The sequence below is a fragment of the Rousettus aegyptiacus genome, unplaced genomic scaffold (assembly GCF_014176215.1).
Source record: "Rousettus aegyptiacus isolate mRouAeg1 unplaced genomic scaffold, mRouAeg1.p scaffold_m13_p_14, whole genome shotgun sequence".
Classification (NCBI taxonomy): domain Eukaryota; kingdom Metazoa; phylum Chordata; class Mammalia; order Chiroptera; family Pteropodidae; genus Rousettus; species Rousettus aegyptiacus.
Window position 1 is genome coordinate 56,969,650 of NW_023416289.1, and position 17,264 is coordinate 56,986,913.

At 44.1% G+C, this 17,264-nt stretch overlaps 1 protein-coding gene across 5 annotated transcripts in view; it reads left to right on the forward strand.

The window, feature by feature from the left end:
- The window catches only part of LOC107509365, a 951,183-nt gene that overhangs the window by 729,493 nt on the left and 204,426 nt on the right, over window positions 1–17,264 (forward strand). For all 5 annotated transcript variants that reach the window (XR_004954347.1, XM_036232014.1, XM_036232010.1 and 2 more), the window contains one exon: window positions 16,274–16,375. Coding sequence is in view for 4 of the 5 variants with exons in the window: in XM_036232014.1 (XP_036087907.1) it covers window positions 16,274–16,375 (102 nt within the window). In the remaining variant the exon portion in view is untranslated. The remainder of the gene's footprint in view (window positions 1–16,273; window positions 16,376–17,264) is intronic.

The window sequence follows — 17,264 nt, forward strand, 5'->3', positions numbered from 1 at the left end:
TTGAGAAAGGACATCGAGAAGTAAATCCTTGGGGATGCAGAATGGGATCAATGAAATTCCTTGGTACGACATTTTTAAAACCCCAGGAGGAAAGGGGTGGGGGAGATAGACAGATGGTTCTTTAAAGCATAAGATGAATTTTTTTTTTTCATCTAAGAAAAACTACACTTGCCCTTAATTTACCCTCAATAAATCTTTAAATAGAATCATGCATGCCTTTGCTAAAGGAGCATGGCAATGTTGAAAGTTTCATTTCTTGACTATCGTCCTAATACAACAAACACATCAATCTTTCTGATGCTGTTTTTTAATTGATTTGGACAAAAAAAGTATGAGAAATTAACTTGGTTAGTGAAGTTTTTTCCCCGATAATAACAAAGAGTGTTTACTCAATAACTCTCTGTGTCTGGGGATATATATATATATTTTTAAGCAGATATACAGAAATACATAAAAACTTTGCAGTCAGTCAAAATGATAAATTGAGAAGCTTCCTTGTACAGATTGTGGTGACTGACAGCATTAGAATTTATAGCATTGCCTTTCTTTCAAAAACATGAACTCCTGAAGGTAGTGGAAAGCTCGAAAAAAAAAATATCTTTCTCTACTCTGTCAAGCCTACAGAATCCACCTCAAAAAGAAGCTCATAAAAGAATTGAAAACAAGAACCATATCTTCCTAGAATAGACAAAGATCTGCGTAATTAATGCGTATACCTCAAAAATGTAGGTAGATTCCATTGCTTTATTTTTCGTTAATGTCTGTAATAATACATTACTAAATTGACATGTGCTTTTATTCAGCTTATGACCATACGTCTCATGCTTATGCATGGATCTTGTTCTTTAAGGAGTATCTTCTATAGCCAGTCACTTCTCATAAAATTTTTAATATTCAGAGACTCACTTGTTTATTCAAATTCATTGGCTCAGTAAAAATACTAACTCACCAAATATTTATCGGTCACACGTTATATGAAGCACATCAGACAAATTAATCTCTTAGATGACTTACCTGGTTGTTTGACCAAACTCACTGGAGGGATTTGTCAAAACGGTTAAACTAATTGTGTGTGTAGAGACACCAATGGGATCAATACCTGAAAAGACCCAGATGTTTACCGTCAGTGGACAAACAATCCGGACGTTTTATTCAGATGATCAAACGAGGTTCAGATTATTTGTTGTCCTGAATGTGTCACTAAATCAAGGGGAGAGTGGGGACCTGGACGGGAGGCGTTTGCTCTTGAATGTTCTGTGGGCGGCTGGGCGGGCATTCATCAGTTCTTCCGTTTTGATGTGTTCTCCAGCCATTCGTCCGACATACTCTAACAGGCTCACACGCACGTGACAGGTGAAAGCTGCCTTCCGTACTAGATGCCACCAACACAGACTATTTCTGTCATGTACTAAAATAGCCAAAATAGAAAATGCACGTCTTCAATTGAGGTTGTAATGGCCGCCCGATTCGTATCGTTTGTTTCTGCACGTCCTTCCTAGTATCATTATTATTTTCATTTATTTATTCAAGCATAGGTTAGTACATATTAGCTTCCAGGCATTATATTGGGAGCTGGGGATGTGGGGACAAGAAGAACCTGGGGGGAAACGTTACCTAAACAAACGCCTACGCAATATGCTATGCACTCTGTCGGAGGCTCACAGCCGACATTCTGAGAATGCAGGGTCGCTTCAGGCTCCCAGGGGTCCTTTTACAGCTAAGACTTTATGGACACAGGCTTAATGACTGGGGCGGAGGGCGGGAGGCAGGGACGTGAAGTGACTCTTTCTAGGTATTCCACAAAATATTTAGTGACAAGACATGGACTAGAACAGAGGCCTGAAACCAAGATACCCCGACTTCAGGTCCAGCGCGATGGCCACTAAACCACAGAGGTCCACAATGACGCCCAGTGCTCAATGTTTCAACTGCCTGCTTCTGCATTTAACCAAGGTATGCGGTGCCTTAATCCGAAATCCTTTGAGATGCTTCCTTTTATCTTTATCCCTAGTGATTTGCATAGTACACGTCGTAAAATATGCACTCGATACATTTTTATTAAATGAATAAATAAACAAATGGACCGCATAATGCAGGCACAAAGCAAAGCTGTGAGAAGTTAGGTAGGTAGGTAGGTAGGTACATAGATGAGATTAGATAGATAGATAATAATAATAATAATAATAACGGATGGATGATGGATGGATGGATGGATGATGGATGGATGGATGGATGGATGATGGATGATGGATGGATGGATGGATGATGGATGGATGGATGCATAGATAGACAGATATCAGAAATGCTTTTTGATATTTCTCAAACTATTCCAGAAAACCAGTTCTGAAGCTGATATTACTAAGGTATTGGGATATTTCCCTCTATTTCACTCGAGATCATAATATTCTAGTCAAGCTGGACCCTTGTTGCCAGTCTCCACTGCCCAACTGAAAATTTAGGAGCTCCTCTCTTTTCATCTAGATATTAATTTCCAGGTTATCAAGAATAATCCTAAAAAGTTTAAACACCAGGATCTTTTGGCAGAAGAACCTATTGGCCAGAGATACATAAAGCTAAAAATGTAAATGAAAGGGCCGTATTTTGCATGATTATAATTATTACAAAGAAAAAGTTGCTAGATTTTGTAAAAAGGCTCATTTTGCACTGTTTAATCATATTTTGCGGTCGTCGACACATGCTCTAAATATTATTAAATTAAAAATGTGAACAGGTTTCACATACTTCTAACGTTGTCTCAAAGGAGTTACAATATCAGGTCCACATTTTCTTCTACTTACTCCATCTGAAGGAACATCAGAACAAATTCATCAAACTAAGCACGGCAAAGAAAAAGAAAAGTTTTTGTAGGACTCTTGTGCCCTCCTCATATAGCATCTTCCAGATTAGAAATTATCATAATCACACGAATCAACAAATCACAGTTTTCAGATTTGGCGTCACTGGCAATATATCTAGCTTCAATTAAAAACTTTCGACTGACCAATGAAAATTTCACTTTTGTAACATTTAGATCGTAAAACTTAAAAAAATAATTCTCTGACGTTTAGAAACGCGACACCCATTCCTGATCTCCACTCTTCAGACGTACGTGTCATCGATAACATTCTTTTCCTTTACTTAAAAGGAGACTTGGAGAGTGTTTTCGAACACTCGCCACATTTTTCTTATCCCTTACTCCTAGGAGAGGGGAAAAAGGAAAAAAAAAAAGTTTAAATCTTCCAGATAGAATTTCTTCAGCTCACATAAAGAATTTCACCTTCTCAGCACCCTAGCATTTAACTTAATGTTTTTCAGATCCCCAAACTCTGTTACCACAATGCTAAACAAATAACCCTAGGCGAAGGGTCAGAGAAAGGGACCTGTTGGGTGAAAGGTTGAATCACTTGAAAGGAAAGTGTCGCAGCCTCAAGAAAGAGGTTTAACAGGTTTGAGACCTTTAGCCTGCCGGCTACAGCCAAGTCTTTCCTCCTTCGTCTCTCTTCTCTCTCTTCGCCGCTAACTAAGGTGTTAACACTTTGTAGCGGGGCTTTGAGCTTTATTACGTTTTCTCCTTCCATTTACTTAGTAAATGAGAGGAAACTACTTCGCGGCCAAAACAATATTTCAGATTTTATGAATTAGCTTGCCTCAGGGAAAAACAGAGTTAGATTTGTACCGTAAATTTGTTCTCGTATTTATAACCAAATTAATTCTGTAAACATAATTCTTAAGAAACACATTGAACCATTCAGGTTAAAACAGATGTTACTTATCCACATAAAACCTTCCAATGTGATTCTTTACGTGTCTATATCCACTCAGAAGGAGAAGGAAATCAACCAGGCCGACCACGGGGATACACACGCAGAGTTTTATCATCATATTTAAGTTCTTCTTTTCCCTTTATTTTTCCTCCTCGAGATTTTGGCGCAAAGGAGAAAAAACTCTGCCAGATCTGTTTCCTGTGACTAGACGGCCTGCCCATGACTTTGAGTAAAAAATAACTAGCTAGTAAATTATGAGGGAGCCACAAACTAAACAGAGAAACGGGGAGCTGATAGGTTCTGGCAGAGATGAGAATGTGGGGATTCGGGGCCGATGAATTCATTCGGCCAGTCCATTCCCCTCCCCCTGCATCCCGCAGCTGCGGAGCGAACCCCACAAATGTGTAGGACACAGTGTGCCAGATACAAAATGTGACACCCGCTGATGAAAGAGCCCTTGGAGAGCGAAGGTGTGCAAAGAGCAGTTTTATTTCAGGTGGTCGAATGGAAATGAACCCTAGAGTGTAGAGAAAGTTTTACTTTCTTAAGTTATATAAAACCGGGCTGTAAAGAAGAATTAAGCAAACACTCTCCGGGTTAAAAAAGGGCGTAGGGAGGGGTCGTCCAGGTTCGGCCGTGGCCTCGCTGGTACGCACACGGGTTTGAACATCATGAGTTCATCAGTGGTTCTAACTACTTGTGCTGACAGCGAGGGCAGCCCGTGGCGGCTCCCCCGCCTCCCGAGAGTTCATTTCCACCCACTAGATGCATTTTCAAAATCCACCGTAATAGCAGGACACCTACTCTCCACCCTAGAGGCCTAGAGATACAGGACAATGAGGGCGGGGTCTGTCTTGTTCACCCGGGAGACATCTCCAGTGCGTCCAGGTTTCGAGGGAACTTTCTGAGTTAAACTCTGCATATCGTTTCCTCTTCTGTTCTCTCATTTTATGAAATAATTTTCATTCTCGTTTATGTCTTTCTCCTCTCTAATAAGTCCCGTTTAGATGATATGAGCTGGTTTGGAGCCGAAACCGTCGTATCGGTTTTTAGATCCTTGGATGTTAGCCTGTGTTAGCGAGACGAGTCACATGTTTTTAATCAACTATGGCCCAGAAGAAGTAGTCCACGACTTCATGACCGGCTCGGCCATCTGGGATGACTCCGGACTGGAGCTGGTCACGTGGATATTTACGGAACAGGCGCAGAGCACAGCCCGGGTTTGGGGGTCTGTATTCGCAGTTATTCTGATCCCGTCGGTCCCCAGCTTGTGCTTGGCTGACCCTCGCGGGCTGTCACTGCAGCCAGAGCACGTCTACGTGGCATCGGTGAAGAGCTTTGCACGTGAGCCACCCCAGGACCAGACCACAAAGGGACAGGGCGAGGAAGAACGCAGCCTGCCCGGCAACAGCGCTTCGGGGTGGCCCGGGACCCGCCTGAGAGAGGGACGGCGGGCGGGCGGCTTCAGTAGTCACCCCCACCCCCACCCCGAGCCTTGCCCGGCGCTTTCACCTCCGTTCTGAAAAACAAAGGAACAGCCCTGTGAGTTTGCAAGCAGCCCTGCGAGTCGCCATGAGTTACGTCCCCGGAAAAGGCCTTGTCATTCAAACGGATGCAGGGGAGTCTGACTTTCCCATCGAGGCAGCGTCGTCACAGGGGGCGCTGTGTCCGTCCAAAGACCTGTCGCTCGGTGACTTACAGAAATGACAGCAGACACCACGTGGAATTGAGCGGGTAACAGATCTGAGTGCTAGGAAGGTGCGAGGCTTTCCAAGGGGTGTGGGAAGGATTGAAACTGGGGCCCTTATGGGAAGTTCTGTAACTTTGATCAAATGTAGTTCCCGAAGAGGGTGAGGGGGAAAGGTCGGATTTAAATAAAATATTCCACACTGACAGTGGGAGAGACAGAGCGCAAGACAAGCCGAGAGGAAAGCGGGTGGCCGGGGAGGAAAGCAGGCACCACGGGCGGCCCAGTGGGGGGGGAGGGAGGGAGAGAGGGAGGGAGGGAGGAAGGAAGGAAGGAAGGAAGAAGGGAAGGAAGGAAGGAAAGAAAAAGGGAAGGAAGGAAAGAAAAAGGGAAGGAAGGAAGGAAAGAAAAAGGGAAGGAAGGAAGGAAGGAAGGAAGGAAGGAAGGAAGAAGGGAAGGAAGGAAGGAAGGAGGGAGAGATCCCCTCTCACAGCTATTCTTCCAGTCGTGGGAGAAGCAGCAGACACTCCTGCGTGGACGCAGTTCGGTTTCTGAATCCAGAAAACCCAGCGCAGGGTGAAGCCCGCGTCGTCTTCCGCCAGTGTGAACAGCTGACCTGCAGGGGCCTCGGATACAACCCTGGCGGACATGGCATCTTCCTCCTCCTGGGCGCAGAGCTGCTCCACATGCCTCTCCCGCCCCTGCCCTTGGCGTGGACGACGACGCGATGACAGTGAAGGGACATCGGTGTGGCAGTGTGAGCCGCCGCCAGGCCTGGCCACAGCGGCCCCTGGGACCAAGCCACGTCTGGAAGATGGGCAGGGCCCAGGCCCCAGGGTCCCTTCTCGGAGGCCGCCGCCTTGGGGAGATGCCCACTTGGACCCTACGCGATCGGGAAACGAGTTACCCGCGGGAGGATGTTTACAGCAGCCACCAGCCCTCCCTGTCTGTCCCCACACTGCCAGAGGCCTCGAATCCCAGGGCGTCTGGGGCCCAAGAGCCGGACGCTGCAAGGCCCCCAGCACCGTGCGCCCCGCCTGGAGCACGCTCCGCCCCGGCCACTTAGCAGGCGCACCCGGAGAAAAACCGTCCCCAAGCGCCTGCTCCGGTCCAGGCACTTGCCTGTCCCCCCAGCAGCCTGGTGACTTTCCGTTTAAGGTCAGCGAAATGGGGCCGTGTGCTGCAGCTTCCCGCCCTGGGAGCTACGCAGACCCCCAGCCAGGGGCGCCCCGGGCCATGCTCAGCGCACACCCTGCGCACCCCGAGCGAACGTGGACAGGGATCAAGGACACGTCGGTTTTGCCCTCGAGACGCCTTTTCAGCCTTGGCTCCCTGGAAGTCAGTCTTCGCTGCCTTTTCCCCTTCCTGCAATCGCTCACTCCTTGGGAAGTTTTCGGTCCTTTATCCAGCTTGGAGACACTGTCCCCTTCCCACCGAGCAGAGGGACCTTCACCACCCAGTGGCCAGATCAGCTCTGCGTGTGGTTGGTTCCCTGGGAAGTGGCGTTTTCCGTCTTCCCAACCATAAAGATCATTTCCAGTTTCTCTAAAGCAAAGATTTTACGACTGGGTCTATTAATACCTCGGATAGAATCTAATAATGATCTGTTATCTCGCAGGTAAAGACTACAGAGCAAGCAGGAAGAAAGCATAGTGCAATTTTTCAAAGCAAACTTGTCTCCATTGAATTATTCTAAAAAAAAAAAAAAAAAGGAAATAAACCAGCCGAGGGTCACATGATTTACCTGTTTCGTCACCTCCAGGGCTGGGACAGCTGACTTTCTGGATGTCCCCGGAGGCCCCGGCCCATTACGGCTTCCTGGAAATGTGCCCAGCGGTGGTAATCACCCTCAGGGCACTGTGGCTGCGCCCCATTGCAAACTTCTCTGCCATGAACTGATAATCAAGGGAGTTGGGGAGGCAAAAATCCACCTACCTCGAAACAAATAAATCAGACCTCTCGGCGTAGCTTTTTGTTTTAGGCATTGCACCAACCAGCATTTTACACATTCCAACACAAAGTGGAAAGATTCTAATGATTTTTTTTTTTTTGGAAGTGATGGGGAAGGTGTCCTAAAACAGAACCCCACTAAATGAGAGGACGAACCACGTTACGTCTCAGAAAGAATCGTCAGACAGGGAGGGGCCTCCTGCAGCCGAGAAGCGCTTCAGGGCTCAGTGGCACCACGCTCGGCCCCCGGGGGACCGCAAAAGTGACCGATCTCTCGCCAGCAACCTGGAAAACATGTGGTCTGTCCTTGTGGGGCACTAGAGAGAACAGGATGGATGCCAGGTAGAGAGGTCCTCGGTGTTTCAACGTCAAGGGAAAGGTGAGCGGGGAGAGGATTGAGTGATCACTTTATCTGAAGAGGACAAACACGGCTTTACATCGAACTCATTTACATGTGTTTTAAGCAAGATACCGGAGTATTTGTTTTAGCATCTGCTTTAATATCTACCTGACGAAGCTGCTTACTTTTATTAAACACTTTCTAAGCGCCAGACACTGCGCCGAGCACTCGATGGTCGTTATTTGATTTAATAGCAGTCGGTTGAACAATGTTATTGAGAATCTACTACAGGGGAGGCAGAGAAAAGGAAATGCTCGGAGGAGATGAAGATCCTTTTTCGGCAAAATCGAGGAAATGATGTGCAAGCATACACATCAAAAAAAAAAAAATACAAATTAATATGTCATCAGGTGACAATGATTGACAGGAGACAGAGGGGGTCTTATTTATTTATTTGTTTCGATCTGGAAGGATGGGGTGACCAGTCCTTGAGGGCCTTCCACATCTGAACATGGGAAGAGATACAGGTCGCCTGCCCAGTGGGAAAGCGAGCCTTCTCAGAGCGCCCAGACAGCCATGAGCAGTCAGAGCGGAGGGGAGAGGATCCGTCTGTACGATACCACGTTCCACGTGATGTTCATTTACGTAACCAAAACCCGGACTGGAACTTTCGACTTTTCCCATTTTCCCATTTTTCCACAGACACACAACAAAGTAACCCTATAAAACTCTTTTTCAGTGACCTATTGATTAATTCTGACAAAAAAAAAAGACTTTTTCATTTTCCACAGATGGCTATTTCTAATGAGAAAACTAATCAGATCCTTCTTGATTGCCTCCCTTCTTTTAGCTAAATAAACTCAAGTATTTTAAATCTCGGATTTAAAAATATATGTGAAGTTTTTTCGAAATGGATATTTGAGGGCCCAGTAGGAATCTGTCTTGTGAGCCAGCTCGTAACCTCAGATTGTTTGTTTGTTTTTTGTTGTTCTGTTGTAAATTCACTTAAACCTCTCTGCGCGCTGGGGTGGGGTTCCATTCCTGACCTTCTCACATATATAATTAGACGCATGCTACTTACACCCTTCCCGTACACTGGCCTGAATTCCCCATCCTTTGTATGAAAATGGAAACTCTTACCTTGAAGGATAATTATTACAGTTTCCCTGTGAGACTAAAACGCCACCAAGCAGCGTACCTCAGGGGATAAATGCACATAGTACTTTCATGAAATTTGCACACAATGCAGGTCAGGCGGTTAATGAAGCCATAAACTATACTATGTCTGAAGCACTAAACATCACGGATTCAGTTGGCCTCAGCGCTTAAGAGAGCGGAAGATGTTTATAGCCAGAAGCCACCCTTCTGCCGTTTGAGGCCCATTCAGAGCCAGCTCTTTGTAAATAAACATATAACCTTTGCAAAGGTAATTTAAGGCTGTGCCTTAAAGAAGATGCTAAGGGCGTGCAGAGAGAGAGAGAGGGAAGATAAAAAATCTCATGAATAAAGTTGAAGGCTGCAGGCTAAGGTGGTTATTAAGTCCCAAGCTGTTTTTCCTTCACTTCTCCTCACCACCGAAATAAAAACAATTATTGCCATGATGCTCTAAAATTAGAACACATTTGTTGTTTTTAAAGGCGGCTACAACTAGAACTCAGTAGCAAAAAGGGGAGGCAAAGAGATACTTATGCCCGGGGCCCGGCCGCTCTCTGGGTGTCCTTGGTGGCATTGCCCGCAGAGTCTGGGTCCCTGCAGAGGGGCCTCGGGGAAAGAGGCGTCATCAAAGGGATTTAAGAAACCCCGCTGGATAATTCCCTAGGGCTCCCCTTACACAGGCAGTGCTGCTAAAACCCCCTGCCCTGGCCTTGGCTGCAGCCTCCCAGAAAGGTAAACTTCATTATTCCAGATGGCGGACCTTCTGGGATGTGCTGGAGTGTTCCAGAAAACCAACAGTCTTGAGACAGCTTTGTCCCCTGCCCTCTCCTACAGCTGCGAAGAGAGAGATTTGCCTAAAGAATCAAATATGAATGACCAAAAGCCTCCACCTCAAGGCGGCTAAGAGGAAAAAGTCAAAATCTGTGACTCTGGTAACCAAAGCGAATTGGCGGAATGAGGCTTTTATTCAGAAAATGTAAGTGTCCCCGCCTCCCCCGGCCCACATTGTCCTCAACTTATTTAGAAATCTCGGCCAAAAAAGGTTTGGCCGGTCCCCTTAATTACCTAGATAATTGCCTTAATTCTCTCTTCGCTTTGCTAATGCTACCGCGGCTTTGAATCTTGTGTTCATCCATTAGATCATTGTAATTGGGGGAAAAAAACTGGGTTATGACTCGATGAATCCTAGACCAGCTTTTTTTTTTTTCTTTTTAACAATTTGTGAAGAGTGGGAAGATATATACACATATAGAGTATGACTATATATAGTGTGACTATATATCATGAATACCGATAAAACATAGTTCTGCAGAATTTATGTAATATTATATATTATATACTACGTATATGTACCGTCATTGCATGCGGCGAAACGATTTCCAAAGGAGAGGTATTCTCACATTTCCAAGCACAGATTTCGAGATCACTTAAATAAGGAACTTAATTTTCTGTCATGTACATATTCGATTACGCTTATAGATAATCCGGCATTCCACCATGAAAGTGTGTGTATGTGTGTTTTGGTGTTTTTTTTTTTTTTTTTCCGAAAAATAAAAACAATTAAAAACCAAGGCCGAGGACAGTGAACCCTGAGAAGCCACAGCCCTGATGTCATTCCCTTGCCATGTCCCTCACTTACCCAGGGGTCACAGGTCTTCCGTGGCTGGAAACTGCTCATTCCTCCTCCCGTCTTCACCCTCAGGAGGTGAGGGGTGCCTTGGAGCCTGGGGTGCCAGAGAGAAAAGGATCGTCTTCGGTTTTCAGGAGACAGTCACAAACTGCTGGCTTTTAGCGTGGGCCCTGTGGCCATTCTGAGAGAACCGAGACTTTCATTTTAATGCTATTGCAAACTGTCTGGAGATGCTTAGCTATAAGGCACCATAAAAGTTTAAGATCACTGTTAAAAGGACGCAGCAAGGCTGTTCACAGCAGAGCTCGGCTCCGTGCAGAAGGACGAGCTGGAGGGGAGGAGGGAGGAGAATCCGGGAGGGTTTTTCGTCCTTGTTTGCGGTGGTGTTTTGATTTGCATCTTCGCGTCTTTCTGTCAGCAGTTTTATAGGATATAAGTATTTGAGGTGTGACAAATAGGGACTTTCACATCGGCTTTTGTTGTTGTTGTTGTTCCAGAGAGGTTGTCATTTGAACTAAAAGGCATAACAGCATACATTATCCTCAGAACGATCAAAGAGAACAAGAGGAATTTATTAACCGGCAGAAAATTCTTATTCCCAGTTCTGATCCTTAATTCTTTCTGACTTCGCCTCAGTCCGTGGAAAGGGCCGTTTTGGTGATTAGAGACGCCGCCTTTACCACATCTGCCCAAATATCTCTGTGACAAGCCCAGATCCATTTTCTGCTGATTCTGATTCAAAACCCTCTAGTAATCCATCGAAAGGTCTGTTTGGCTCTTCAATATCGCCTCCTCCATAAATACTTCCTGAGCAGCTTCTACCTGTGGGCACGGGACGTGCTCCTGGGAGTAAAATCGTGAGTGAAAGTGAATATGGTGCCTGTTTTTGTGGAATTCAAACCTTTGTCCTTGAAAAATAGTAAAAGCTAGAATTTACTGCAGACTCACTATAAACTATTGTTCAAAGCACTTAAATATATATATATACATACATATATATATTTATACATACATATATATGTATATATATGTAAAAAATATATATATTTATACATACATATATATTTATACATACATACATATATATATTTATACATACATATATATATGTATGTGTGTGTGTGTATATATATATATATTTTATTTCTTCAGACATTTGAGACGGATACTATTATTCTTCCCGCTGTAGAGATGGGGAAGCCAAAACACACTCTCAGGTTGAGGGCTGAGCTTTGAGTGGACTGAGCCCAGATAGGCAGGGTTATGCTATGCTTCTGAGCAGCCCCCAAGTACCATTGTGCGCTTTGCACCGGAAGGATTGCTGGCAGGTCCAGACCCTTTGCTAGCACGGCTTGTCCCTCACCTGGTGGCTTGGCATTCCAAGATCTGCCATCTCTCTCAGAAATCCCTCTTCCAACCTGGCGCTTGCGATCTCATGATACGACTTTTAACAGATGAGGAGTCGCTTCTTGTGGGTGAGCAGAGAAAGTGCTCTCTTGAGAGCTAAGCCTGGCGAAGAGGCCGTGAAGATCGTCGAAATGACAGTGAAGGATTTGGAAAGTGACATGAGTGTAGTTGATACGGCAGCAGCAGGGTTGGAGAGGTACGACTTCAACTGCGAAAGAAGTCCCGTGGGTGGAGTGCTGTCGACCAGCATCGCACGCTGCAGAGAAAGCGTTCGTGAAAGGAAGGGTCAATTGATGCGGGAAACGTCATCGCCGTCTTATTTTAAGAAGTCACCACAGCCACCCCAGCCTTCAGCAGCCATCGGCGTGGAGGCAAGACCAGCAAAAAGATTATGAAGTCTCGGATGATGGTTAGCATTTTTTAGCAATAACATATTTTTTAATTAAGGTCCATAGATTATTTCAACATAGCGCTGTTGCACACTTAATAGTCTACAAGGTAGCGTAAACACAACTTTTATATGCACTGGGAAACAAAAAAACAAAAAAACAAAAACGTTTAAGTTGCTCTATCGCGCCATTTGCTTTGTGGCGGTGGTCTGGAGCCAAACGCAGTGTCCCTGAGCTGTAAGTATCCAGAGAGTGCCAAGTCCCAGTATGGTCACTTCATCCCATAGAGCGCTCGACCCCCTGACAACTGAATTCCACATTTTATTAAATCTGAGACACCCTCCAGTGGAAGCCAAACCTTTAGTTTGTGTCTCATCACAAAAGAAAAACGGAAAGACCACCACCGACGAAACTCCGGCCCGACGCTCTCTTGTCGCTTAGAGTGTTTTATGCTTATCGACCGGGTGTTTTTAGACCGACATATACCAGCTCTTACCGTCCCCCGTTCTTGTGTTCATTTCTATGTGCCAAGTAACCGAGTTGAGGAGTGCCGAGTGCTTCCTTACATTCCGGCATGGCTCTGCAGAATCACTGTTTCACTCCAAACCCTTGATATCAACGTCTCCGTTTTCATTTCTAGCGTTTTCCTCTGTGCCATCAAGACAGGTGGCAAAATAATCTCTTTAAGAGAATAACTGAAAACTGGACCTCTAGATCAACTCTGCCATCGCAAAGAGTTATCCTGCTCTCGATACCCAGGAAAGTCACTAAACGTGGCTGATTTGTCACCTCCCCAGGCCCCTCCCCGTACCTATTTGGTTCCTAATGATTAAAGAAGTACTCACTATAGTTTCTGGAATTTTTTTTCCAAGGCACTAATAACCATTCTTCCAGTTTTGATGCTGGCGTGTTTTTTTTTTTTTTTTTGATATTTACAGATATGCAGATAGTGGCAATCACATCACAAATGCCACCTGGACAACAGCAATTATATGATACTGTCTGTTGTTGAGACATGTCTGATTTCAAGAAGGTTAAAATATGGGAAAATCTTGAAATCAAATAAATACGGTAGTAATGTTCATTGAGTCCTTACTTGTACCTGATAGTATTGACGTAAGCACTATCTATTAATTCATGGGATCTCTGTGACATGCCCAGGTAGGTGTTATTTCTATCTTGCCTTCACGGAAGAGGAAAAATGATTTAACACTTCGTCCAAATTATAGATCTCAGTGCAAAACTATGATCTGAACCTTGATATGTCTAGCCTTCAAGCATTACAATACACAGCTGAGGGGAGAGATTATTACAAGCTATTTATAGGTGATAAGGCGAAAGCCAAAGCTATTGAGCGATTTTGCTTATTCTAATTGGCAAAACTGGGAAAATTATTCAATATTTTTTCACTTGGTCAATGCAGACGCGCCCCAGGTCTGTGTTTCTTTGTGATTTCCACCTACATCTCAGGTATGGATTTTAAACATTTCCCCAATGGAGAGATGGACAAGGCGAAATGTGGTCGATTTTTCTCAGGGTGACAGATTGCAAGAATGATGTCAAAACTGGAGAACTAGAAATACCTTGTTGGTGGCCGTTGAGAAGATGACCTTGGTCTAAACTCCAGGAGCACGGTCCCCGGTAGTTCTCCATCTTCAGAAAGGACGAACGTAGTGGCTCTTCTGTCGGGTTCTCCGAAGGCCCTCAGAGTCACCATTGTTTAATTCACCTCTGTCCCAAATTCTGGCAAGCCATTTTCTTCCTAAACATAAATTCCTTCTGTCTGGGTCAAAGATAAAGATAATGAGGAGGTTAAGCAGATCTAGAATATACTCACTCGTAAGAGTTTCTGACAGTTTCTGTTACTTCACAGTCTCAGCCTAGCCTACCATTCATTGAGGTGAAATGAATACTTACACCTCAATTAATCTGTATTCCTCTGATTAGATCCTGATGACAAGGCGAAATTACCCACTAAGAAGAGCGTAGCTAAAGGTGAAAAAAGTATAGTTTTTCTACTTCTATCTTAGACCCTCTATGAACCTGATGAGTTCAATCTTGAACCAAAATTTAGACTATTAAGCTCACGTTCTTTTCGGCACAAACCTGACATCTTTATGCAAAAAAAAAATAAGGGCTTTAAGATGACTTTAAATATGTTCGTTGGAGGTTTTGGACACCAAAAATGTTTTATTAAAAAGAAAAAAGTTCAATGAATTCAGTTTAAATGAGAATCAAAACCAGAGAGTCAAATCTTCCTTAATATACCCTTGGGCTTAAAAATTAAAGGCAAAGTACTAGGGGAAAAAAATTTTCTGTGATTACGCGGAAATAAGAACATTTGGAAAGCGATTGGCGACATTTGACAAATCTAAAGTAGAGTCAGTTTCACCCATCTTTGGGACATTCTGTCGTCATTAAGGAAAGGGTAGAGTGTCGTGATGGAGAACCTTGGAGAAATAAATACTTTTGTTTTTTTTTTCCTTTTCAGAACTTGAACTCTTATATGTCCATACAATTATTTCATTCTCTTAAAAAAAAAAAAAATAGAGACATACTCTGAAAACGTTCTGACTCGGCTTCTCATGGTATATTAAAAGCACACCATAGAGTCACAGACTCAGAGTTTAGAGGTTTAACCCCAGGGAGAGAAAATTATGGTTTTCTCCATTTATCCATGAACCTTGCAGCTGGTAAGACTGCTGTCTGTTAGTAATTACACTGAACAGATGAGGGATTTTTAATTTTTTTTTTTATTTGACCTGCAGTTAAACAAAATTTGCTTGTTTTATTTTTGGTTAAAAAATGATGAAGCAGCACCAACCCCAGTTTCACCCCAGAGCTGTTGATTTTTTTTCCCCCTCCCTCCTAATTTGTTTCAGACTATGAGCAGAGTTCCATTTTAGTGGGAAACATTTGTAGCCAAGACCTTCAGGGGCTTTATCTGTAGTTTATTTTGTTAACTACAAGTTTAAGATGGTTGTGAGGTTTCTCTCTCTCTCTCTCTCTCTCTCTCTCTCTCTCTCTCTCTCTCTTTTTTCTTTTCTTTCAAACTTTGCAACGGCAAAGTTCATCTGCTGCTTTTAGGCAACAGATCTAAAGAAAAAAGAAAAAGAAAAAGAAAAGAAAGAGAAAGATGGGTTTGGAGGAAGCCAAAAGTGTCAACAGTGGTCTAAAACCAATGAAAGTTCTAAAGAGAGACAATAAAATAATACGAATGAATTCGCTCTCTTAAAGATTTAGAACATAGTCCACACTCCACTCCCACCCTTCCCCTTGTAATTCAAATTTAACACTAATAAAAGAGAGGAACTAAAGATAATTGGCCAGGATCAAGCATCACATAGCAGGCATTTCGCAGGCTGACCCAACTGAGCATCTGCAGCTCGGTGCATTTTCACTGGTGAGCTCAGAACAAAAAACAATGGTTCATGAGGTGGAAAGAATGTGGTACAACACCCCGTTGCCCTCGCTGGTATTTATAAAGTTTGGGCAAAATTTCAGAACAAATTTTTAAATAATGTGAAAGTGGCCTGTTTCCGGTCTCTGCCATGCACCATGCCTGCCTTGAGGATGTTGTGGTCAGGGCAAGTGGCCAAAGATTTTTTTTTGCCTGGCAACAGCCGTGGAACAGACAGCCTGCTAATAATCCTCAAGTGTGTACAGTGCTTGCTTATTTTATGTTTCAGGGAACTTTCCTATCTGTCCCTGCGTTCGCTTCTCCTCGCAAGCCTGGCAGACCAAGCTGCTTCCGTTTTCCTGACGACGAAATGACCGCGAAGGGAGCTGGGGGGACTCGATCAAGGGCACGGGGTTAATAAAGATGACCGTCGATATACACACCACTTTTCCCGATCCTGAGACCAAAGACTTTTCCATCAAGATTCAGATGCGGAGCTAACTCACTATACTCAATCCTCTTTCTCATTCTCTTTCCCCTCTTCTCTGTAGGGCCCCCCTCGCTACTCCACCTCACGTCAGGATTCTGTGCGTCACCCCAAGAATGCTGCTGGAAGGACGAGGGTCCTCGCTGGACGTGCTGCAGCAAACCAGGTTAGACCCGCTGTTTTATAGAAACTGCAGTTCTCAATTCGCTGATCAATATTTGTCTTAAGACAGAAAAGCAAAGCATCTCATTTAAAGATCAGTGTGAAAAATTCTGATGGAAACTTGCTGCTATCGTTGAACTCCTCAAGTTAGCCAATCTAGAAAATTCAGCCAAGTGTATATCTTCCTCCGTGATATATATTTTATCAGTTGAACGTTATGTATTGTTGAAATGTATGCTGTGCCTATCGGGTAAATGGCAATGCGTCTGAAGGAAGTTCCGTGTACTACACTAGAAAGAATAGCGGCTTTGGGACAAGAAAAATCTGGGTTAATATTTTATTTCTGCCATTTAACAATTATGTGACTCTGGGCACGTTATTTCGCCTCACTGAAACCTGGTGTCTTCTAGAAAACTGTTCATTTAACCTTAGAGGATTCTCGCGAGGGTAAAATTAGGCCATACGTATAATGCATCCATGAAATGTTAGCCCCTTTGTTGAATTCTGTTCCAAATATTTGAGCTCATTGATGCTTCGGGAGCTCAAACAAGCTTTGGGTCTGCAGATGTAGTCCTGGCCTGTAGCTGGACATGTGTAACTGTCCTTCGGCCAAATGAATCATGGTGTGATTTGCGTGGAATATAATGGCAGGCAGTTGGATCATGCTGTGATGTGGTTTTTGCCTGGAAGAGCCCTGCCCACCCACTGGCGAGCTGTGGTAGGGTCCAGAGCAGGGTGGGGAGTCACTACGGGGAATAAGTACTCCCGAGTTCCTTAAATACATACACTCAACAACCCGGAGTGGAGCATTAAGCAATTACATAATTATACGGCAAATAGATCAACTCTGTGTATAGCCAAACTCAGCAATTAGGACTGAAAACATTATTAAC